Here is a 19,307-nt window from a genome sequence, read left to right as displayed (position 1 = left end):
TTACACGTAATTTCCAAAATTTTGTGAAATATAAAATAACAATAATGATTGATATATTTTATTTTGAGTTGTTTTTTTTATACATATAATTTATATCGAATATAATGTTTGTGTAAATCATTAAGTTTTAAATATCCATGATTTGATCCTTGCAATAAATCCAACTGACTCTTTTGGTTGTTCTTTCGTCGTTTTTGATGTTGCCGTCTTTGCAGTATCTGCTGCCATCACCTTTGATTCTACTTGATTAAAAGTTGCCTTTTCAGGAGATGATGTTGTCTCTTTCGATTTTTCAATAATATCTGCTTTAGGTGTCAAAGTAGTAGCCTGGCTTGGAATTTTTTGAGTAGAATTTTGAGAAACATTAAGTTCTGAAGCCTTATCAGAATTAGCCCAATTCATAAATTTTTGTATAGTTTGAGAGTCTAAAGTAATTCCTGCCCTGTTAAGTAGTGTATTAATATTCGTAATTTTTGCATTTATTTCTTTGTCTGAAGCAAGTTTAGCCATTTGTAACATAGAAGGCATTTGACCTCTACTTATATCTACTCCTTTTCCTTGAAGGAGCTGAGAAAATTCTTGAATAGATACAAGGATTTCTGGGTCTGAACGAATCTTTGTAACTAAAGGATCATTGGGGTCAATTTTCATATTATTATCTAAAGGTGTACTCATAAATTTTCCTGACGTGACATGATATTGGCGTTGTAAACAAGTTGGTGAAGTAGGTGAAATTGGCGATAATGTTGTATTTTTCAAACTGGGAACAACATATTTTAATTTGATATAAACATTGTAACAACAATATGGATAAATATAATGACCTTTTCGAGGAAAAAATCGTATAAACATGATAAAAAAATTTAAAAGATTTACATCTAATGAACAGAAAACTACTTTATGATATTGTATGTGATGTCATGATTTATCATCAAACACGTGACGTTAAGTCATTACTCTATTTGGAAAAACTGATCTTGCTCATCGTCATATTTCCACTTTGTTAATTCGGATCCTACACAATCATTTATTGTATTAATTTTTTACAATTTGAATCGTCATTGAAAATATATTAATAATTACCATAAGCCTTAGGTTGCAAACAATACAAAGTATGTAATGGAACATCCATATCTGGCACTTTTTCCTTTTCAACATCTAGAAAATATGCCAATATAATTCTGAGTACGACTCGATGCGTTACTACTAATATGTTATCGGTCATTCTTTCTAACTCGATAATTAACGGATTTACTCTGTGGATAACATCCAAATAAGATTCACCACCCATCCCTGGATAGCGGTAATAAAGTTTATTATTTTTACGTGCATTAAATTCTTCTGGATATGATTGTTCTATTTCTTGATAGGTCTTTCCTTCACATCGGCCCTATTTTTAATAAAAAGGAATAATTAATGATTTTCAATTGCATTCAAACGAGATTAAATTTGATTTATATTTTACCGCATAAATCTCATTAAGAAACCTAATATGCTGTAAAAAGTTTAATTTATATTTAGTAAATATTTGACATTTTTTATTTTAAAAAATATTTTTATAATAATTTACCATAATATCAAATTCCTTTGGATCAAGACTTTCTACTGTTTCAATTGTCCTTTTTAACATACTCGTCCAAACCAAGAAATTTCTTTCAGGAGGTTCTGGGGGAGGTGTCGATGATCCAATTTTTTCCCGATAATTTTCCAACTGTTTTTGTCTGAAAAGCATTTTTTGTGCGTGAACAAAACGAGAAAGACATGCGGCAAATTTGCGACCTTTCTCAGATAGCTTAAATTTGACACGATTTCTTGTGGTCAGAATTTGATGTTATAAAAAGCTAATCTGTTTCAAAATTTCTTACCGATGAATCACCACCTATTTATTTAATTATAATTAGAATTCTCATCCTAAATAAATATAGTATCAATATGCAATAATTACCTATTCTTCCTGAGACATTATCTGCACTTTCCCCATGTCTTGTTAACCAGATTTGCCGATCTATTTAATAAGTTTAATATTGCGGTAAAATCCAAACAAAAAGAATTCTTCCATAAATAAAACAATTCTTACCAATAAGATTTAAATTCATTAAATAAAATATGCATTGACCACTCAGATAACCTTTAATGTTATGCGCAATAATCTAAAAATTTATTTAATATACGTGATTTATCAAAAATGTTTTTAGTGAACATCAAAATTTTACCTTTACCTTTTTTCCTACATTAATTAATTTACAATACTCCACATCAGTTTTTTCCTCCTCTTCACCAATGGTTTCATAAGCCCTTTCGTAATTAGCAACACGTCTACGAAAATCATCTAGTGCTTCTTCAGGATCAACATTTTTATAATCTGGACCCGAAAGTTTGAGACGCATATTTGATTCTAAAACCTTCAAAACCCTTAACGTAAATGTTAGCTTTTAATTTAGGGTTTAACAATATATTCGGTAATATACCTCCTTATCATCACATATTGATTCAATAAAAAGTACTTTGAAATTATTTTCACGTTGGCAGCGCTCCAAAATTTTCTTTCTACAAATAGACCAATAATCGTTAGCATTATAAATTAATTTAGATCTGATCGCTGAAATTATTTCAATACGGCTGTTAAAGGTTTTTCAAAATAAATATTACCTTCTTGCTATTGTAGAATTTGTAGCATCTATTGTAATTGAAATTAAATTATTATTATTATAAATGAATAAATCAGATAAATAATGAAATTTCCTAGATTACCATGAATTCCAACCCTGCCACCCGTTTTTAGCCAATAAATCAGCTCATCCAAACTATCCATTGCGAGTTGATCTCTTACGTTTTTGGCATATTCATTATTTGGATCAAAAAATGAGTGTGAATGATTGTTCGGTGCGGTTCCATTTTTAATCAATTGAGCTGTGTTACGACGTAAGTTGCCAACATTAAAGATCTATTTATAAAATTATATCAATACAATTACTAAAAATACATTCCTATGATTAAGAAATACCTTTGTCTCATATTGTAACCATGTTAAATAACGTCTAAGCTTCTTTACAATATATGATTTGCCTCGCGCAGGCAACCCAACTTAAAAAACAAATGACATAATTAGTATAACAATATCCAGTACAGAATAGTAACCATAATTATGAGAAATGTTAATACCCATTGCCACAATCAGTTTTGGTCCGGCTACTCCAATTTGTGTTTGTTGCTCTATGTTAAACAAGGAGATAAGTTAAAAAGAACTCTTTTTTTTTTAATACTGGGAATGTAATAATACCTTTCGTCATAATGCCTTTAAGAAGTGTTGGTAGAGAATAAAAGTGTCAGTTTTAACCGAATAAAGTCTTAAATAAAATATTTAAAGGGCAAACCTGGTAAGTCCAAAGAATATCTGTGATATTTATAATGTGGACGTTGAAGAATTTCGATACTATCGTTTTCTTCATCACTATCATTTGAAAGATAACGATTATAACCAGGCAATGACATTTGTCGCGTGAATTCAAAAATTTATATCGTAGTCTCAAATTATATTCTCTTGTAAAATCCGTTTTAAGGCTTCTGATTTTATATATCACGCGTTCAAACAACTAAGTGTGGCACTCACCTGTGGCTTAATGCTAATAATAGTATTTTCAACATCTAGTGCAGATAGTAGTTTGATTTGTTAAGTCACATGATTACATAATGAAACAAAAAAAGGGCATCCCTGCAACTAACGCTAATATTGTCTTTATATATTTTTTGGAGATAACAGTAACAGAAAAATAAGTGGTTCTAAAGGTCCATAAATCTGTTTAGAAAATAATAAATTTATTATAGTGACATTGGAATTAACAAGCGTTTCCTAAAAAAAATGTCTACGTCATATCGCCAACTTAAGGTTCAGGAACTTAAAGATTTATTAGCAAAGAAAGGTCTACCGGTTTCCGGTAAAAAAGAAGAGTTGGTTGCTAGACTTATAGCAGCTGAAGATAAGAAACCTGTAGAAACAATAAGTCAGACTTCTAAAAATAATAGCAATACTAACCCTACTCGTAAAAGTAGTATTGAAAATATCATTAATAAAGATCCAGTCGAACAAAATAATGATTTGTTTGACAAAGAACTTAACCTAATGTCAACAACGGATATTACAACTGGAATTGATAATGACTTTGATTGGGAAAACCTAACTACAGAGTAAGTAAATTTCAGAATAATTCCATATTTACTTAATAATTTCTTAGTTAATTTTTTCTTATTTGTCATTAGCATTACTTTGCAAAAAGATGGAGAGTTTGATACTCTCATCTCCCCAATTTCACCTTCACTCTCAGTAACTTCAATCAAAGAATTATCACCCGAAAAAGTAAAGACAGAGATCGACGCAACCAGAGGGTCCAATGATGTTGCTAATGTTGAAGCAAAACAGTCAGTTGAAACAAAGAATCCTTCATCCAATGAGGCTAAAACTCTTAAAACAGTATCGTCCTCATCGAATTCTGATAGTATTGTAAAACCATCAGGCTTTAAGTGCAAAAAAATCGTTTTTGACAATCTTCCTACGGCAGCAGCACAAATAATCCAAGTTCCCAGTAAAAATCAAAATGATTTGGCTTCAGAATTAGAACGACGAAAGAAACGTGCTGAGCGGTTTGGAGTAAAATTATCTGATGCTGATAAAAAATTACAGAGAGCAGCTCGATTTGGTACAACCGTTTCTAATCCATTGGACGCTCCTCTTACAGGTATTTATTGATTTTTATTTTAGTCATTATTTAATAAATATTACTAAATTATATTTGTTAAATCTGTATTAGCACCGAGAATTCCAAACCGAAAATCAGTGAGTTATATGAACCAAACATTTATAAATTAATTAACATATTAATATTTTTTTTTTAAAAAAAAAAAATTTAGTCTATTGTCGAAGATGATGAAAAATTAAAAAAACGTGCAGAAAGATTTGGACTTGATAAATCCAATACATTAGCCGAGGATGAGAAGAAAAGAAAACGAGCAGAGAGGTTTGGTTTGGTAAGTTAATAAAATTTTAGTTCGAAAGATTGTCATTTTACTTCATTAATTAAATGTTCATTCTTTTCTAGAATGCGTCATCAAATTCTGCTTCTGTAGACAATCCATCGTCAACAACATCATCAAATTCCGAAACTAACGAAGAAGAAAAAAAGAAAAGAAGAGCCGAACGTTTTTCTATTAATGATGTGAATATTGGTTTTCTATAACTAATTGTGTTCTTACAATTTAAATATTAATTTATTGAAATTTTTCAGACGAACGGAGAATCACCGAATAAGAAAGTGAAGACTTAATAAAAGATTCGATTAACAGGATTAAATCGGGTAATGTTTAATTGTTTGTTTAAAAGGATATATTAACTTCTTTTTTCTATATATACATATATATATATGTATAGGTTTGTCCAGATTTAAATTGCAGTGTATTTTATCGTTAGTTTAATCGCAGTTTTTTCACTCCCCTTTTTTTTAATGCTATATTTTGCAATTGCCCGATTGTGTTGGCGATATTGGGCAAAATATTTTTATCTGGTTTGTCTATATTATAGGGGAATACAAAATTAAATATGGCTTTTAAATATACATTTTTTTCTTTGCTGCTTAATAAATTTTTTTTATAATTATGAGTTGATAATGGGATGTTATAGAGATGGAGATCATTGCTTATTATACAGAAATCATAAAGTATAAAGTTTTTAATTTATTAAATTATAATTTTTCGTAATCCAATTTGGATTCTAATTTCTTTGCATCTGCAACTTTTCTAACTGCTTTCATAAAATCTTCTTGTTGAACAAAATCTCGTTCATCACGAATTGCAAACATACCTTAAAAGGAAAGTGTCAAAATTTTAATATTGAAAATAAATTTACGAAAGAATTAATAAACAAACCTGCTTCCGTGCAAACATTACGTAAATCTGCGCCATTGAATCCATCGGACAGCTTAACAATAGCCTCATAATCTTTAATAGGTTTAAAATTATTAGTCATACTAATTACTGAAAAAATTTCAATACTATAAACATATAAGGATTTCACTTACCAATTTCACCATGTTTTGTAATAGGAGATGAATGAATTTTCAAGATTTCAAGGCGACCTTGTTCGTTAGGCAAAGGAATTTCAATTTTTCGGTCCAATCGACCAGGTCGTAGCAAAGCTGGATCCAAAGTATCGGGTCGATTTGTAGCCATGATTAATTTAGTTTGTCCCAGATAGTCAAATCCATCCATTTGATTTAAAAGCTAGAAAATTAAGATTATCAATAATAGGGAATTAGATGAAAATAAAACAATATAATTTATTGATAATTTATGTTAATCATTACCTCCATCAAAGTTCTTTGAATTTCCCGATCGGCACTTGTACCTTCAGAAAAACGTCTGCCACCAATTGCATCAATTTCATCCATGAATATAATGCATGGTTCGTGGTCCTTGGCATATCCAAACATTTCTCTAATTAACCGTGCACTTTCCCCAATATACTTATCAACAATAGCACTTGAAACAACTTTCAAGAAATTTGTTTCAAGTGTACTAGCAACAGCACGGGCAAGGAGAGTTTTGCCAGTACCTGGTGGTCCATATAAGAGTACACCCTTTGGTGGTTTAATACCAACTCGAAGAAAAAGTTCCGGATTCATCAGAGGCAACTCTATAACCTATATAATTAATCTAGTTTATAAGATTCTAGATAACAGTTTAATAAACGATTTATATAATTAACTAAGAAATACCTCTCTTAATTCACGGATTTGCTCACCAAGTCCACCAATACCAGCAAAATTTACCTTACCCGGATCTTCTAAACTCATATTATATACCAATGGATCGACTTCTCTTGGTAACATTCGCATAATTGTTAAAGTTGTCATATCTAATGCAACTCTTGTGCCTTGTTTGAGTTTTTCTTTATTTACTTTATTACGGCATCCTACAACATAACGCGGTCCAGATGATGCTTTCACGATAACTATATGCAAAAAAATATGTTAGTTCAAAATAAAAAATTTTCAAGTGATATCAACTATTTTTTCATACATCGTTCCTCATCCAGTTGTTTTAATACTTCGCCTATAATTTGACCGACGCTTTGTAATGCTTTTATATCATCTTCCGTTTTTTCATATTGTTTTTCAAGATCACGAAGACCGAGGCGAACTGTTCCGTTAGAATTATTTAATACTCTATTTTAGAAACCTTAGAACAATATCTAGGCAAATTTTTTAAAAAAACGTGTTTCTTCTACTTATTTATTTCTTAAATATATTCAGAATCAGGATCTATGACTTCATTAAAATTTGAGTAGGGAGGATTTGGTAGGGACGACGACTTATAATTGCATTACTCACATTCTTTAACTTTCGCATCTATCTCGCGGTGTTCTAATAATTTTTTTCGATAATCTTGTAAAGCTTTTTTGCGCCTGTCCGGATCTGAAGAGGAAGCCATTGCAGACTACGGAAAATGCTAGAAAATCAAATAAATCAAAAACGAGCAGTGAAACAAAAAAAAACTCGAAAATTTTTTTTTTATCAAAAAAAACCGGTTTCACAATGATGTGTTGCCGCTGACGCAACTTCGTGAATGATTGGCTATTGCCAACTTAATTTGGACAAGTTTATTCTGTAATGCAAATCAAAATTTAAACTAGTAAACATTGAATCTAAAAGCATTAAACGTTCCTTTTAACTTAAAGATTTGAAGTTATCATTAAAAACCTATTTATTAAATATATGCCCTTGCCACGGCTTATTTGCCAACTCTTTCCCTAGTTCCTTCGATTATCAACGTATACGTTATTTTTGTGGCAATCGGAGGGCCAAAGAACACCAAAGTATCACTCACATTTCACCTTCCATCATGGGTAATGTAAGTTCTTCCCTGGACGAACATCCAACCTTATACGTGAGGAATTCAAACCGATGTGAGTGGTTTAGTCGCTTATTGCTTTATTACTAAAGTAAAATGGATACATGACTGGCTTCTATTTAAAATAAGACAATTGACGTTTTTGCTTATCTTGCGTCAATGACTTCTAAAGTTCACGTTACAGAAATCGTAGTATCAAATTCCGCCCATGACCCATACATAACATTTCCTATCACACAAAATGGTATTACCGCCGTCCCAAACACCTTAGATCTCTTAGAATTCATTCAAGACCCTAACGTTCAAACAATAAATACAAATAAATTTTTACTTAAACTGACAAAAGATAAAAAGCTAAAGTTAAAATTTAAATTTAATATTGGAGAGACCGATGGAAATAAAGCTGATGTTAGAGGCCTCACATTTATTAATGTTGCCAGCGAAAAAGAATTAGCAAGGATATTAACAGTCGAGTTCAACGATGATCCTAATGTAAGCAGAATCAATCAGAGATATTTTAATAGATTGATTAATTATTTAAATGTTTTAATGACCGGCTAATATACTTACTTATTTCATATTTCTCTTAAAGCTTCACAAACATCCCAATGTCACACTCATAGGAAATTATGAATCAGACGGAATGGTAAAGTTAGAGAAAGAGTGGACATGGGAGTGGTTACCACCACATAATACGGATGAGATTCATCGTGGTTGGAGAAACCATTGTTGCGTAAGTTTAAGTTTATTAATTGTTTTGACGAATAAATAAATAGATTATGCTAAAAATAATTCCATTTAGTTTGCCGAATATGATGCAAATGACAATAATTTTACTTTATTGGCATCTTTTACATTTTGGGTCGCAGGTGTGTAGATCATTTAGATCAGTTTCAAGGAAAAATATACTCTTTTATTTAATACTTTTAAACGAAATTTTTTTATAGATATACCGAGAATGCTTAATCATCGAGCTTCAAAGAGTTCAGAATCAGTTGACGGTATACCATTTTTTTCAGGAACGTCATCCCTATTGCCATCGTCTCAATCTACACCATGGTCTTTTCGTAGCGTCCGACCTTCAAGCCCTGATAATGTATATCTTCCAGTACCGGGTATGTCTTCATACACGTCAGGAACGGCATCATCCGTTTCTAGTGGAGGTCGTCGTTCTTCAGATGACTTAATGTATCAACATGAACCTGAAGATGGACCATTGTTTCGTGCAACTTTGACTGCATATGAAAAGAAAACAGGTTCATTAAAACACCATATTAAGCGTGTTTTAAAAGCAGCATCTGGTTCTCAAGAAATGCTTTTGGAATGTCATAAAACTGAAGATATTTTTTTATCTACCTTAAAGGCTGCGGCTGCCGCTCATCCCCAAGCATTTCAACCTGTGTTAGATAGTTATCTTGAAGAAGCATCAAAAAAGATTGCAACTTCCAAATTAAACCTTGCGAATCAAATGTCTGTACTTTTAATTGAGCCCCTTCGTAAGCTATACGAGAATGACATCAAAGTTGCAGATAGTAAAAAGAAAGAATTTGAGGATGAATCCCGTGATTATTATCAGTTTCTTTCCAAGTATTTGTCTTTAAAAGTTGACTCTGCAAAAGAAAAAAAGAAATTAGAATCAGATACTAAATATCAAAGCAAGCGTAAAACTTTTGAATTGAAAAGGTTTGATTATTATGCATTTATGCAGGACTTACATGGAGGACGAAAAGATCAAGAAATTCTTTATCATTTAACGAACTTTGCTGAAAAACAGTTTGCATTCTATCAACAAACCGCTCTTAATATTCAAAGCTTAAAACCAGGATTGGATAAATTAGCTGTAGATGTTGACGAAGCGACAAAAGAGATTCATTTAATGAGAAAAGAAAGAGAAGAAAGGCGTAGGACACTCGAAACTCGCACTACAACGGTAAATCCATTTACAAGTGAAAATTTTGGTGACATAGATTCAAATATTGGTAATAGTAGCAATACGAGTGATAATACGAGCGATAATGCAGAGAATACAGCTGCTAGTCCAGTTGGTTCTCCAAATATACCGCAAAATAAGTTCAAAGGAATTCGTGACTTAGAGCAGCATGATTCAGAATCTGCATCAAATGCAGGTAGAAAGAAGGAGGGATTTTTGTTTGCTACATCACGAGTAACACATCACGGGACCGTTGACCCAATCTCGAAGACAAGTTGGCATAAGTAAGCAAGTTCTTTTTTTTTTTATGGAATTTTTTTTTTAATAAAATTTTCATTTAAATAAATATAGATACTGGTGTGTTTTGGCAGGTGGACAACTTTGTGAATATAGTAATTGGAAAAAACAATTTGCAACGCATAATGAACCAATAAATTTACGTTTCGCTACGGTGAGAGAAGCTAGAGGAACCGAAAGGCGGTTTTGTTTTGAGGTAGTTACACCCCAATATAGACGTATATATCAGGCAACTTCAGCTGAAGATATGTCTTCTTGGATGACGGTTATCTCTAATGCAATTGAAAGTCTTCTTAATGGAACAAGTAGTTGTCGTAATTTGGATCAAGTCATGACACAAGATTCAAATGGAACCGGAGCTGGCAAGTTATTTACAAAGAAACCGATACAGAGAAGAGGAACATTACCTAGTTTGTCAGATAGAAGAAAAGTTGATATGAAAAAGGGTCAAATATCATCTGTATCTGAAGAAGCATCTAAAAACAATAAATTAGAGGTTAATGAAAATGAAAAACCCGTTAAAATTCTTGAAAGTGTTAAAGGTGCAGATGTATCTAATTTAAGTTGTGCAGACTGTGGAGCTCGCAAGACAGAATGGTGTTCTATTAATTTAGGAATTATATTATGTATAGGTAGATATAATTTTTTTTAATTAATAGCACTATTCGTTATTATACTCTAACACGAAATATTTTCTATATATTTATAGAGTGCTCAGGAATTCATCGTAGCTTGGGAACACATATATCTAAAATAAGGTCACTTACCTTAGATACGAATTCATATACGCCTGATCTTATTAATTTAATTAAATCTATTGGTAATGCTCGATCTAATGCAATTTGGGAAGCAACACTTGAGCAGCGGCAAACGGGTCAACAAAATGGTACACTGGCAATTCCGCCTCCAAAAATTGAAGAACCTCCCCCCGTACCACCAAAAAATGATGATGCAACCACACCTGTAACAGATTCTGATTGGGAAGATCTTATTAACATGATTTCACCGTCAAATCGCGGTTCGTCATTGTCACCATCACCATCACCATCACCTACTCCTTCGTTGACATCTATGCCCGCGCCACCAGTTAAAAAGTATAAAGGGATGACAAAGCCAAATAGTTCCGACCCTCGTGATACCAAACAAAAATTTATTACTGCCAAATACGTTGATAGGGCCTTTGTTGACTTTTCACTTGTTGATGACGATAAAAGTGCTACAGATATTCTTTTTGATGCAGTGAAATCTAATGATTTGCCTTTGGCGATGCAAGCTATCGCGTTGAAGGCAGATGTGAATGCAGCTCGCAGATTTGAAGTAGCTGATGATCATGGATTGAAAACCCCATTATTATTAGCATTACTCCACATTGATCCTGCAAAGGTGACCAACGATGAAGGAAAGTTATTATTTCCAATGGCAGAATTATTATTACAAAATGGAGCATATGTAGAAAATGTTTTATTTGATAATTTAGAAGATATGCTTGGTGTAACAACAACAACGCCTACAATTCGAAATTCACCAAAAAGTGTTGGGGCTTGGGCAGCTGAAGTTGTTAGTGATATGAAAAAATCGGGGAAAACTGTGTTTGATGTAGTTCAAGCTAGCGGAAATAATGCAGCTATAAGATATCTTACACCGAAAGTCCTTGCAAGAGGAACTCCACCCAATGTTGGAGCCTCGTCTTCTGTAACTACAACAAGTACAGGTGGTTTAGTTGGCGGTGCTGTTGTAGTAAAGAAACATTCATCCAACTTAGGTCGATCTTTATCAATAACAGTTAAAAATGTTATCTCATGACTGGATCATGATAAACCATATTATAAATAATTCTTTTTTTTGGATTGTAAATCTTTTTCTTTATAATTTATTTAAATTAATTTTTATATATATTTTTTTATGAACTATCACTTATATAAGCATTTGTATTAAAAAAAAAATTTTTTTTATTTAGTTAATAGAGCGTATTTGGTCTTTATTATTATATACTTTTATCTTTTCATGTATATTAAGAACTTAAGATTTATTATTTTTTTTTTTTTATAAAAAAAAAAAATTCTTATATATAATTTAATGGGAACTATATTATAGGGGGAATATTTTTAATTGTATTTATATTAGTTATCTAGAAGTGGTGGTTTTTTTCTACATAATAACAAAATATGTCAATTAGTATAAAGTAAACAATTATTATTTATCATTATTATTCAAATATCCCGTTGTATATCCTGTAATGTTTTGGGATGAAATTTAAAATAAATTATAATAATCAAATCATCATTTTTTTTTTACTTAAAAATTTTAAATACTCTAAGATTCAGTAATTAAAAGGTCTTGCCTAATTGGATACACAATAATGATAAAAAGATAACGTGATAAATTAAGTATACATAATACATGTATGATATCGATTGATTATCACAAATCACTCAAACTTTTTTTCTCGATTTCTTTTATATTCTTATATAAATTATGTTTCAACAAATAATTAGAAAGCATCATTCAGGTATAATTAATTTTTTTTTTAAACCTTATATAATTATTATACATTTATATTAAAGTTTAGTGTTTTCTTTTTCTTTTTTTTTTTTAATATAAAATATTATAGGAAATATATTAAAAGTTATATTTCGTACAACAATATTGAACAAAAAAAGAGGATATATTACTGCTAGTACTTCAGCTCGAGTTTTACCTGATAATATAGAGATAGAAGAATATCGTCAATTAGAAACTGAGAATACATTAACAATTGATGATGATAATTTAATGAATCAACAGAATCATTCTGAACCAGATAATGAAACATCCGATGAATGGAAATTCTTATTTGAAGTCGTAGTTGAAGAAAAAGAGGATCATAATAAAAATGATGATGATGATAATAATAATAATAATAATAATAATGATAATAATAATAATAATAATTATGATAATTATAAAGTTAATAAAAAACGAGAACTACCTACATCAATTTCATCTATAAAACAACAATCAAATTTCAATCGAAATGATCAAAACCAATTTATTTCTTATGAAAAAGATGGTGATGCTTTTCGTAAAATTTTTCGTTCACTTCTTGATAATAAAACTAATGAACAGATGAAAAATTCGAAATTAAAAGAAAAAGAAAAATCAAAATCTCGACAAAAATTATTAACTATTGAAAAACATTTAATTGATTTAATGAATCGAAATGGAGAACGAAAATTAAAACAAGAACAAGAAAAAGAAAAAGAAAAAGAAAAAGTAAAAGAAAAAGAAAATAAATGGATTAAAGAACATTTTGATTCAATACCAAATGATTCGAATATTACAACATCATCATCATCATTAACAAATTTATTTAACGAAACAGACTCATCATCAATTAAAATAAATGATGAATTATTATTAAAATGTGAAACAAAGAAACAATTACAAGATTTTGTTACAAAACATATTTTTGGAATTGAAAATGATGATAATAATAAAAAATCTTCTTCTTCTTCTGATACTTTTAATTCTACTAATTCAAAACTTGTAGTAGATGATTTTAATAGATTATTTCCTTTCAAGTATGCAAATTTATTAAAACAATCAATTTTAGCATGTAAAAAATTTAAAGATCCTTATTTAGCTTTATCAATATTTGAACAAGTGAAAAGAAGAGGTTCATTATCTTATCAATTAGGTTGTACTACTAAAGTATATAATCAAATTTTATTAATTAGATGGGAATTTTGGAAAGATTTAAAAGGTATCGAAAATTTATTAAATGAAATGATTGAAAATAAAATTTCATTTGATAAAGAAACTTCTGATATTATTGTTAGTATTGAATTAGAAGTTATTTCACATAATAATTTAAAAAGATGGGATTCATTTGATAAGAAATCTTATAATAGCATTATAAAATTATTTGAAAATAAAGAGTATAAATTTCAAACTTTGTAATGATTATCTAGAATTTTTGAAGATCAGTTACACAAAAGCTAATAAATTTGGTATAAAAATTTTTTCGAATCTTTTCTCTTTGCGCTTTTTTTTTTTTTTTAATTAATTAATATAATGACTACAAATGCAACAGATCGACACCCTTTTCTTTCAAATGTACCCTTTAAAGATGAAACACCTTTACCAGATGATATACCAAAAGTAGAGGAAGTTGGGGCAACTTCGGCCCCTTTAAAATCCGCTTCTTTTTTTATTGGTGCTTATTGTAAGGATTTTAATGATGATTTTATGCTTTGTAAAAATGAAAATAATGATCCAAAACATTGTTTAAAGGAAGGTAGAAAAGTTACAAGATGTACTATTGAATTGTAAGTAGATAATTTAAAAAAAAAACAAAGGCGAGAATTTACCTTTGACATAATGTCGATAGGATACTATACATAATTTTACAATTATTATTATTTCTATTTCTATTTTCATTTATTTTAGGCTTCGTAAATTACGTGAAAACTGTGGTAAAGAATTTGATGCTCATTGGCAATGTTTAGATAGAAGTAATCAAGAATATCATCAATGTAGACCACAAGAAAGAACATTTAATACTTGTGTTTTTAACGCGTTGGTAAATCATCTTTATTTACTTTTTCTAATAAGTTTTATAATTTTTATTTTTTTTTAAAAAAAAAATAAATAAATAAAAAAATAATTTTATATTGCAGAATTTGGAAAAAATTATTCCTGGAACTCCTCAAGGAAAACCTCCAATTCATCTTAAAGAAAAACCTGTTTTTAAATAAAAAAAAAAACCAAAAAGATAACTTATAGTTTAATTTATGCACAGGGACTAAATTGTAAATTTAAGAGTATTTTTTTTTATTTACTTTATATATATATATTTATATAATTTTTATCCTTTAACTTTAATTTTACAACTGAAATGAAAAATGAAAAAGGAAAAAATTATTTTTTTTAAAAAAAGAATTTATACACAAAGAAGTTACAAGAAAAAAAGGAAAGGAATAAAAAAAACAAAATAAATAAAAAAAACCCCCCTATTATTAAAAAGTATGTAATTTAAAAAGATTTTTTTTATTTTCCCATTTCCCCAAGTGAATTTTTCACATTATTTAATTAGGAAAATAGTATTTTTGCCGAAAAATCACTACCCAAGTATAATGTATAATTTTTGTATATATAGACCATGCAAAGAAAGAATAAAGAATGTACAGGATGTCAAAAAAAAACTATATATGTATTTTTGTTAAATTTGTATGCGGTTTTGAGGTTTTGAGTTTTAAATTGTCTAAATAATAAATGACTGACTGTACGAAAGAATAATCTTTCAAACGTTTTTAATCCACGATCAAAGGTTCAAGAGTTCAAGGTAAAACCTGAATTTCATTGAGAGAAAACTGTTGCGTAAAAGTTGCTTTGCGGTTGAAGTCCATTATGTTTTTTATGATATCCGAAATCTACAAATAAGCCAACATCTTTAAATGTCTTTGTTTACAATACAGGAAGAGAGAATTAAATATTCTCAAAAAAAAAAAAATAAAAAAAAAATAAAAAAAAAAATAAAAGGTAAAAATAAAAAAAAACACATTCACTCCCGGTAATTAAGAGCATACTTTATGAAATACCGCTCATCTTCTTTTCGCGTGTACTTAATACCGGGATCAATATTTATCACCACCACCAACACTTTCATTTTTCCTCTCACCTTCCACATCACCTTGTCGCCTTGGAGGATATCGTGGCGATGTTATCTTTTCATTATTACCACTACTCAAGTTTGAACTTACGCCATTATTCTTGCTACTGTTACCTCCGTTACCGTGATCTGAACCATAAGATCCTCGGTTTTGTGAATATGATTGTGAATGATCAAAAGATGACTGAGATGTTTGTGTTCGTGGTGGTGATTTTAACTGCTGTGAACTTGAAGTCGAAGTATTATGTAATGAAGAAGTGGACGTGGCTGGATGATATGGAGGAATTGAGTTACCACCACTAGAACTCGCCATATGTAATAAAGGAGGAGGCAGAGTTCGAGATGCCGTTGTGATAACTGGCATACCTGAATATGACGATGCTTGTGATGTTGATGCTGAACCGGGATTTGAAGAAACGCTTGAATTACCAGGAGGTTCGGTATAAGCCGAACGACGCGCGGGATCATATGCATTGTATTCGACATTACGGCTTTCTTGTCTTACTGATTCTGTTGTTGATGATGATGATGAAGATGCCGGGATACGCCCATCCTGTGGTGGTGGTTGTGAGGATAATTGCGACTTATTGATAGGACTACTACCAGAACCATATGGAGGCATTTCATGTGGTGGCGGATATCCCATTTCATATGGAGGTCTATACATATCATGTCTCATGTATTCATGTGGACGGTGATAAATATGTGCAAATGCAGAAGGTGGTCCACCATACATTCTTGGTGGAGTAACAGCACTTTGTTCAGTATTCGATTGATTCGGTTGAGATGATTGAGACTGTTGCTGTTGTTGTTCAGTTGATAGTAAATCCTGAATTGGTATTTTATTTTGTGGGTTACTAGGATCACCGGTTAATGAAGGATCAACTGGTGTAGAATAATCTTGTTTTGGCGGTGGAGGTCCCATTGGATGTCCATATGGAGGAGCATAATAATCATGTGGAGGAGGATAATACATTGGATGACCATGACCACGAGGTGGAGGAGGTGGGGTTACAGGACCACTTCCACGATAAGGAGATGATGATGATTCTAAACCAGGGTCCCTTGATTGTGAACGTTCACCATAATGCGACCAAGGTCCACCTCGTTGTGGATAAGGACTTGATGGATCATATCCATATGGTGGTGGTGGTCTAACAGCTCCGGGAGATTCACTTGCAGGATGTGGAACTCTTGGAGGTGTATCATAATATCCTGGTGTGGGTTGTCCTGGGTACATTGGTGGTCTACCATAAGCTGGAGGAGGATATGGATAACGATGATGATCAGCGCTATCAGGTAATGGAGGAGGAGGATGTGGATAATAATATGGATGATAACCATATCTTCTATCATATGGATCATAATATGGTGGTGGATAATGAGGATCCGCCAAATATTCTGGACGATCATGCCATGGATGAGGTCGAGGTGGAGGATATCCTGCCGGACCATAGATTGTTGCGTTAGGATCATAATGTGCCATATGTGGTGGAATATGATCGTATGGAACTCGACGTGGTGACGAAGGGCTTCTACTGTTATGTTCCTTTCGTTTATCATAAGAGCTTGATGGAGCTGGTTCAGAACTTAATTTTGAACGTGAATCATCAGCAGTTGGTGTACGTTCATGCATATCTACATCGGATGATTCGCCACTCTCATTATCCTCCCGTTTACCATCACCACGTGGACGTTTCAATCTATTACCCATTGATTGATCGATCAATTCTAATTCTTTTCTATCGCGTTTTGCCAACCGTCTACATAGGTTGTACAACAATTTTTTTAAAAAAGAAGAAAAGAATAATATAAAAAAAAATAATAAAATAGTAAAATGTTAATATAAACAGCAATATAAAAAAAAATGTAATTTAATAATATAAATAATAATTAATGTTAAAAAAAAAAAATCTCTATTTCTTATTTTTTAATTTTTATTTTATACATATACATATACATATATATATATATATATTCTCTGGTTGAATGTTGATACGAATCGCCACATATAAACCCACAAATAACCTTCGTATTCTGATTTCTTTCCTTATTCGGATTTTTAAACCTTGATCAGCAAAAGATCTTGATAGAAATGTAGATTCTGCATAAACAAAAAAAAAAAAGTTTAAATTTAATGTGTTTAAAAAAAAAATGTCAAATATTTTGAGACAAACCTTCCATGCCGGGAAACCTTTTCGCCGAATACACTATAAAAATATCAGAAAAGATTGACTTGCAGTGATAAACTTCTCTTCTATATAAGAGATAATTAAGTTATTAAATTGATAGAATAGAATAATCTTTAAAAATTTAAACATACCCGATTATTTCAAAAAGACTAAGTTTAAGACGATAAGTTCCCTCCATACGTACAGAGAGATCCGGAAATACGAAAAATCCCGCATCTGAATTGTCAATATCTTTGAGATGATATAACGATGAAACGACAGATCCTGTTGTAGAACGTGTCTTTCCATCTCTCAATAAATGTAATTCTTCATCTGTATCAGGTGCCACCAGGGACGCGTACATGAAGAAATATGGATTTTGGAGAAAAGAACTAAAGTAAAATATTTTAAACTTTTTTTTTTTTACGCAGTAGAAAATATCACGAGATAATAAGTCATGTGATACGATACCTTTTCTCTGATTGTGGTAAACTTGCATCATAGACTTTAAGTTGTATTATTGGTGGTGGATCGATGGGACGTCTATCGGCTGTTATTTTAAATGAAATAAATTATAATTAATAACTACAAATATCGTAGAACAAACGGGGTATGGTATATTTTCTCCATATAATAAAGTTCATCAATCCCAACTATAGGAAATCAAATGAAGACATGATTTGAAACACGTATACACTATTATATTGAAACATTATTGTATATAATCGGAATTGAAAATAAAAGCATGCTTTTTTTTGTGATTATTTTCAACAATTAATGACAAATTCCCATAAAAGTTATAAGTAGATCAAATAATTCTTATGGAGATCGTCCCACTTAGTGACAACTACATGCGTTACTGCATAACTTAAAATTTTTTTACTATCACCACGAAGTTTTAAAGATCCAAATTTGGTAATGATATATACCATGATATACCATGATAGCTTACCTTTTTCACCTATACCACACATCCTTGATTGTTTTGGTTGTTGCCTTAGAATAAGTTCATATTGTCTAAAAACATCAACAAAATATGATTTTAGAAAAGATAGGTTTTTTTTTTTTGAATTCGAAAATAAATGTATCAAAAAGAAAGGAATTGAATTATTTGTGACTCTAATAAAATTTACGTTCTTTTATCATTTGAATGTTTGTGGTAATTGACACCACAAGTAACAATATAAAGTAATGCTTACATCTCTTGACGTTCATCTCTACGTTGTCGTACTTGTGCAAATTGATAAGATACAATATCGTCCATTTTATTAAAAAAAAGCTATTTTCTTTTTAAGTATAAAGAGGAAAGAAAGAACAAAAATGGGAAAAAGGTTTCAAGAAAAAAAAAAAAAAAAAAAAA

At 30.7% G+C, this 19,307-nt stretch overlaps 8 protein-coding genes across 9 annotated transcripts; 4 read left to right on the top strand and 4 right to left on the bottom strand.

Annotated features, from left to right (window-relative positions):
* Positions 1–21: 21 nt before the first annotated feature.
* On the bottom strand, positions 22–865 carry OCT59_020655 (uncharacterized protein). The gene has a single exon (XM_066149321.1). It carries the CDS (start codon positions 850–852, stop codon positions 121–123), a length of 732 nt encoding a protein of 243 aa, XP_065990238.1. The 5' UTR covers positions 853–865; the 3' UTR covers positions 22–120.
* Positions 866–953: 88 nt separating this feature from the next.
* Positions 954–3,492, bottom strand: OCT59_020654 (uncharacterized protein; the record flags this gene model as incomplete). Its single annotated transcript, XM_066149320.1, has 15 exons — positions 954–1,015; positions 1,084–1,390; positions 1,466–1,495; positions 1,571–1,792; positions 1,866–1,879; positions 1,946–2,005; positions 2,078–2,150; positions 2,220–2,402; positions 2,469–2,547; positions 2,650–2,677; positions 2,752–2,944; positions 3,005–3,084; positions 3,163–3,213; positions 3,281–3,295; positions 3,375–3,492. 15 exons carry the CDS (start codon positions 3,490–3,492, stop codon positions 954–956), a joined length of 1,515 nt encoding a protein of 504 aa, XP_065990237.1.
* A 234-nt stretch (positions 3,493–3,726) lies between these two features.
* On the top strand, positions 3,727–5,669 carry OCT59_020653 (uncharacterized protein). Its single transcript, XM_025317636.2, has 6 exons — positions 3,727–4,185; positions 4,258–4,733; positions 4,806–4,831; positions 4,906–5,022; positions 5,094–5,210; positions 5,280–5,669. Exons 1-6 carry the CDS (start codon positions 3,860–3,862, stop codon positions 5,316–5,318), a joined length of 1,101 nt encoding a protein of 366 aa, XP_025177873.1. The 5' UTR covers positions 3,727–3,859; the 3' UTR covers positions 5,319–5,669.
* OCT59_020652 lies at positions 5,620–7,529 on the bottom strand. Of its 2 annotated transcripts, XM_025317637.2 has the most exons (7): positions 7,380–7,529; positions 7,069–7,188; positions 6,765–7,000; positions 6,354–6,689; positions 6,069–6,270; positions 5,917–5,988; positions 5,620–5,851 (listed from the first exon to the last, which is right to left on the bottom strand). In XM_025317637.2, exons 1-7 carry the CDS (start codon positions 7,477–7,479, stop codon positions 5,733–5,735), a joined length of 1,185 nt encoding a protein of 394 aa, XP_025177874.1. In that variant the 5' UTR covers positions 7,480–7,529; the 3' UTR covers positions 5,620–5,732. The 2 variants fall into 2 exon arrangements, with proteins under 2 accessions (XP_025177874.1, XP_065990236.1); XM_066149319.1 differs by having other exon boundaries at positions 5,692–5,851; positions 7,069–7,529.
* Positions 7,530–8,058: 529 nt separating this feature from the next.
* OCT59_020651 (uncharacterized protein) lies at positions 8,059–12,407 on the top strand (the record flags this gene model as incomplete). Its single annotated transcript, XM_025317638.2, has 6 exons — positions 8,059–8,391; positions 8,492–8,632; positions 8,702–8,768; positions 8,847–10,113; positions 10,181–10,758; positions 10,836–12,407. 6 exons carry the CDS (start codon positions 8,059–8,061, stop codon positions 11,927–11,929), a joined length of 3,480 nt encoding a protein of 1,159 aa, XP_025177875.2. The 3' UTR covers positions 11,930–12,407.
* Positions 12,408–12,557: 150 nt separating this feature from the next.
* OCT59_020650 (uncharacterized protein) lies at positions 12,558–14,065 on the top strand (the record flags this gene model as incomplete). The annotated part of the gene is made up of 2 exons (XM_025317639.2): positions 12,558–12,635; positions 12,738–14,065. The coding sequence occupies exons 1-2, from the start codon at positions 12,602–12,604 to the stop codon at positions 14,063–14,065; spliced, it is 1,362 nt and encodes a 453-aa protein (XP_025177876.2). The 5' UTR covers positions 12,558–12,601.
* Positions 14,066–14,165: 100 nt separating this feature from the next.
* On the top strand, positions 14,166–15,069 carry OCT59_020649 (uncharacterized protein). The gene is made up of 3 exons (XM_025317640.2): positions 14,166–14,433; positions 14,555–14,687; positions 14,785–15,069. The coding sequence occupies exons 1-3, from the start codon at positions 14,180–14,182 to the stop codon at positions 14,860–14,862; spliced, it is 465 nt and encodes a 154-aa protein (XP_025177877.1). The 5' UTR covers positions 14,166–14,179; the 3' UTR covers positions 14,863–15,069.
* Positions 15,070–15,463: 394 nt separating this feature from the next.
* On the bottom strand, positions 15,464–19,288 carry OCT59_020648 (uncharacterized protein; the record flags this gene model as incomplete). Its single annotated transcript, XM_066149318.1, has 8 exons — positions 19,147–19,288; positions 18,900–18,964; positions 18,100–18,497; positions 17,954–18,033; positions 17,805–17,880; positions 16,143–17,539; positions 15,786–16,043; positions 15,464–15,537 (listed from the first exon to the last, which is right to left on the bottom strand). The coding sequence occupies exons 3-8, from the start codon at positions 18,447–18,449 to the stop codon at positions 15,464–15,466; spliced, it is 2,235 nt and encodes a 744-aa protein (XP_065990235.1). The 5' UTR covers positions 18,450–18,497; positions 18,900–18,964; positions 19,147–19,288.
* Between the last annotated feature and the right edge of the window lie 19 nt (positions 19,289–19,307).

Source organism: Rhizophagus irregularis, chromosome 3, assembly GCF_026210795.1.
Source record: "Rhizophagus irregularis chromosome 3, complete sequence".
Lineage (NCBI taxonomy): Eukaryota > Fungi > Glomeromycota > Glomeromycetes > Glomerales > Glomeraceae > Rhizophagus > Rhizophagus irregularis.
Note: the sequence above shows the minus strand (reverse complement) of the source record. Positions and strands in the feature narration are given on the sequence as shown.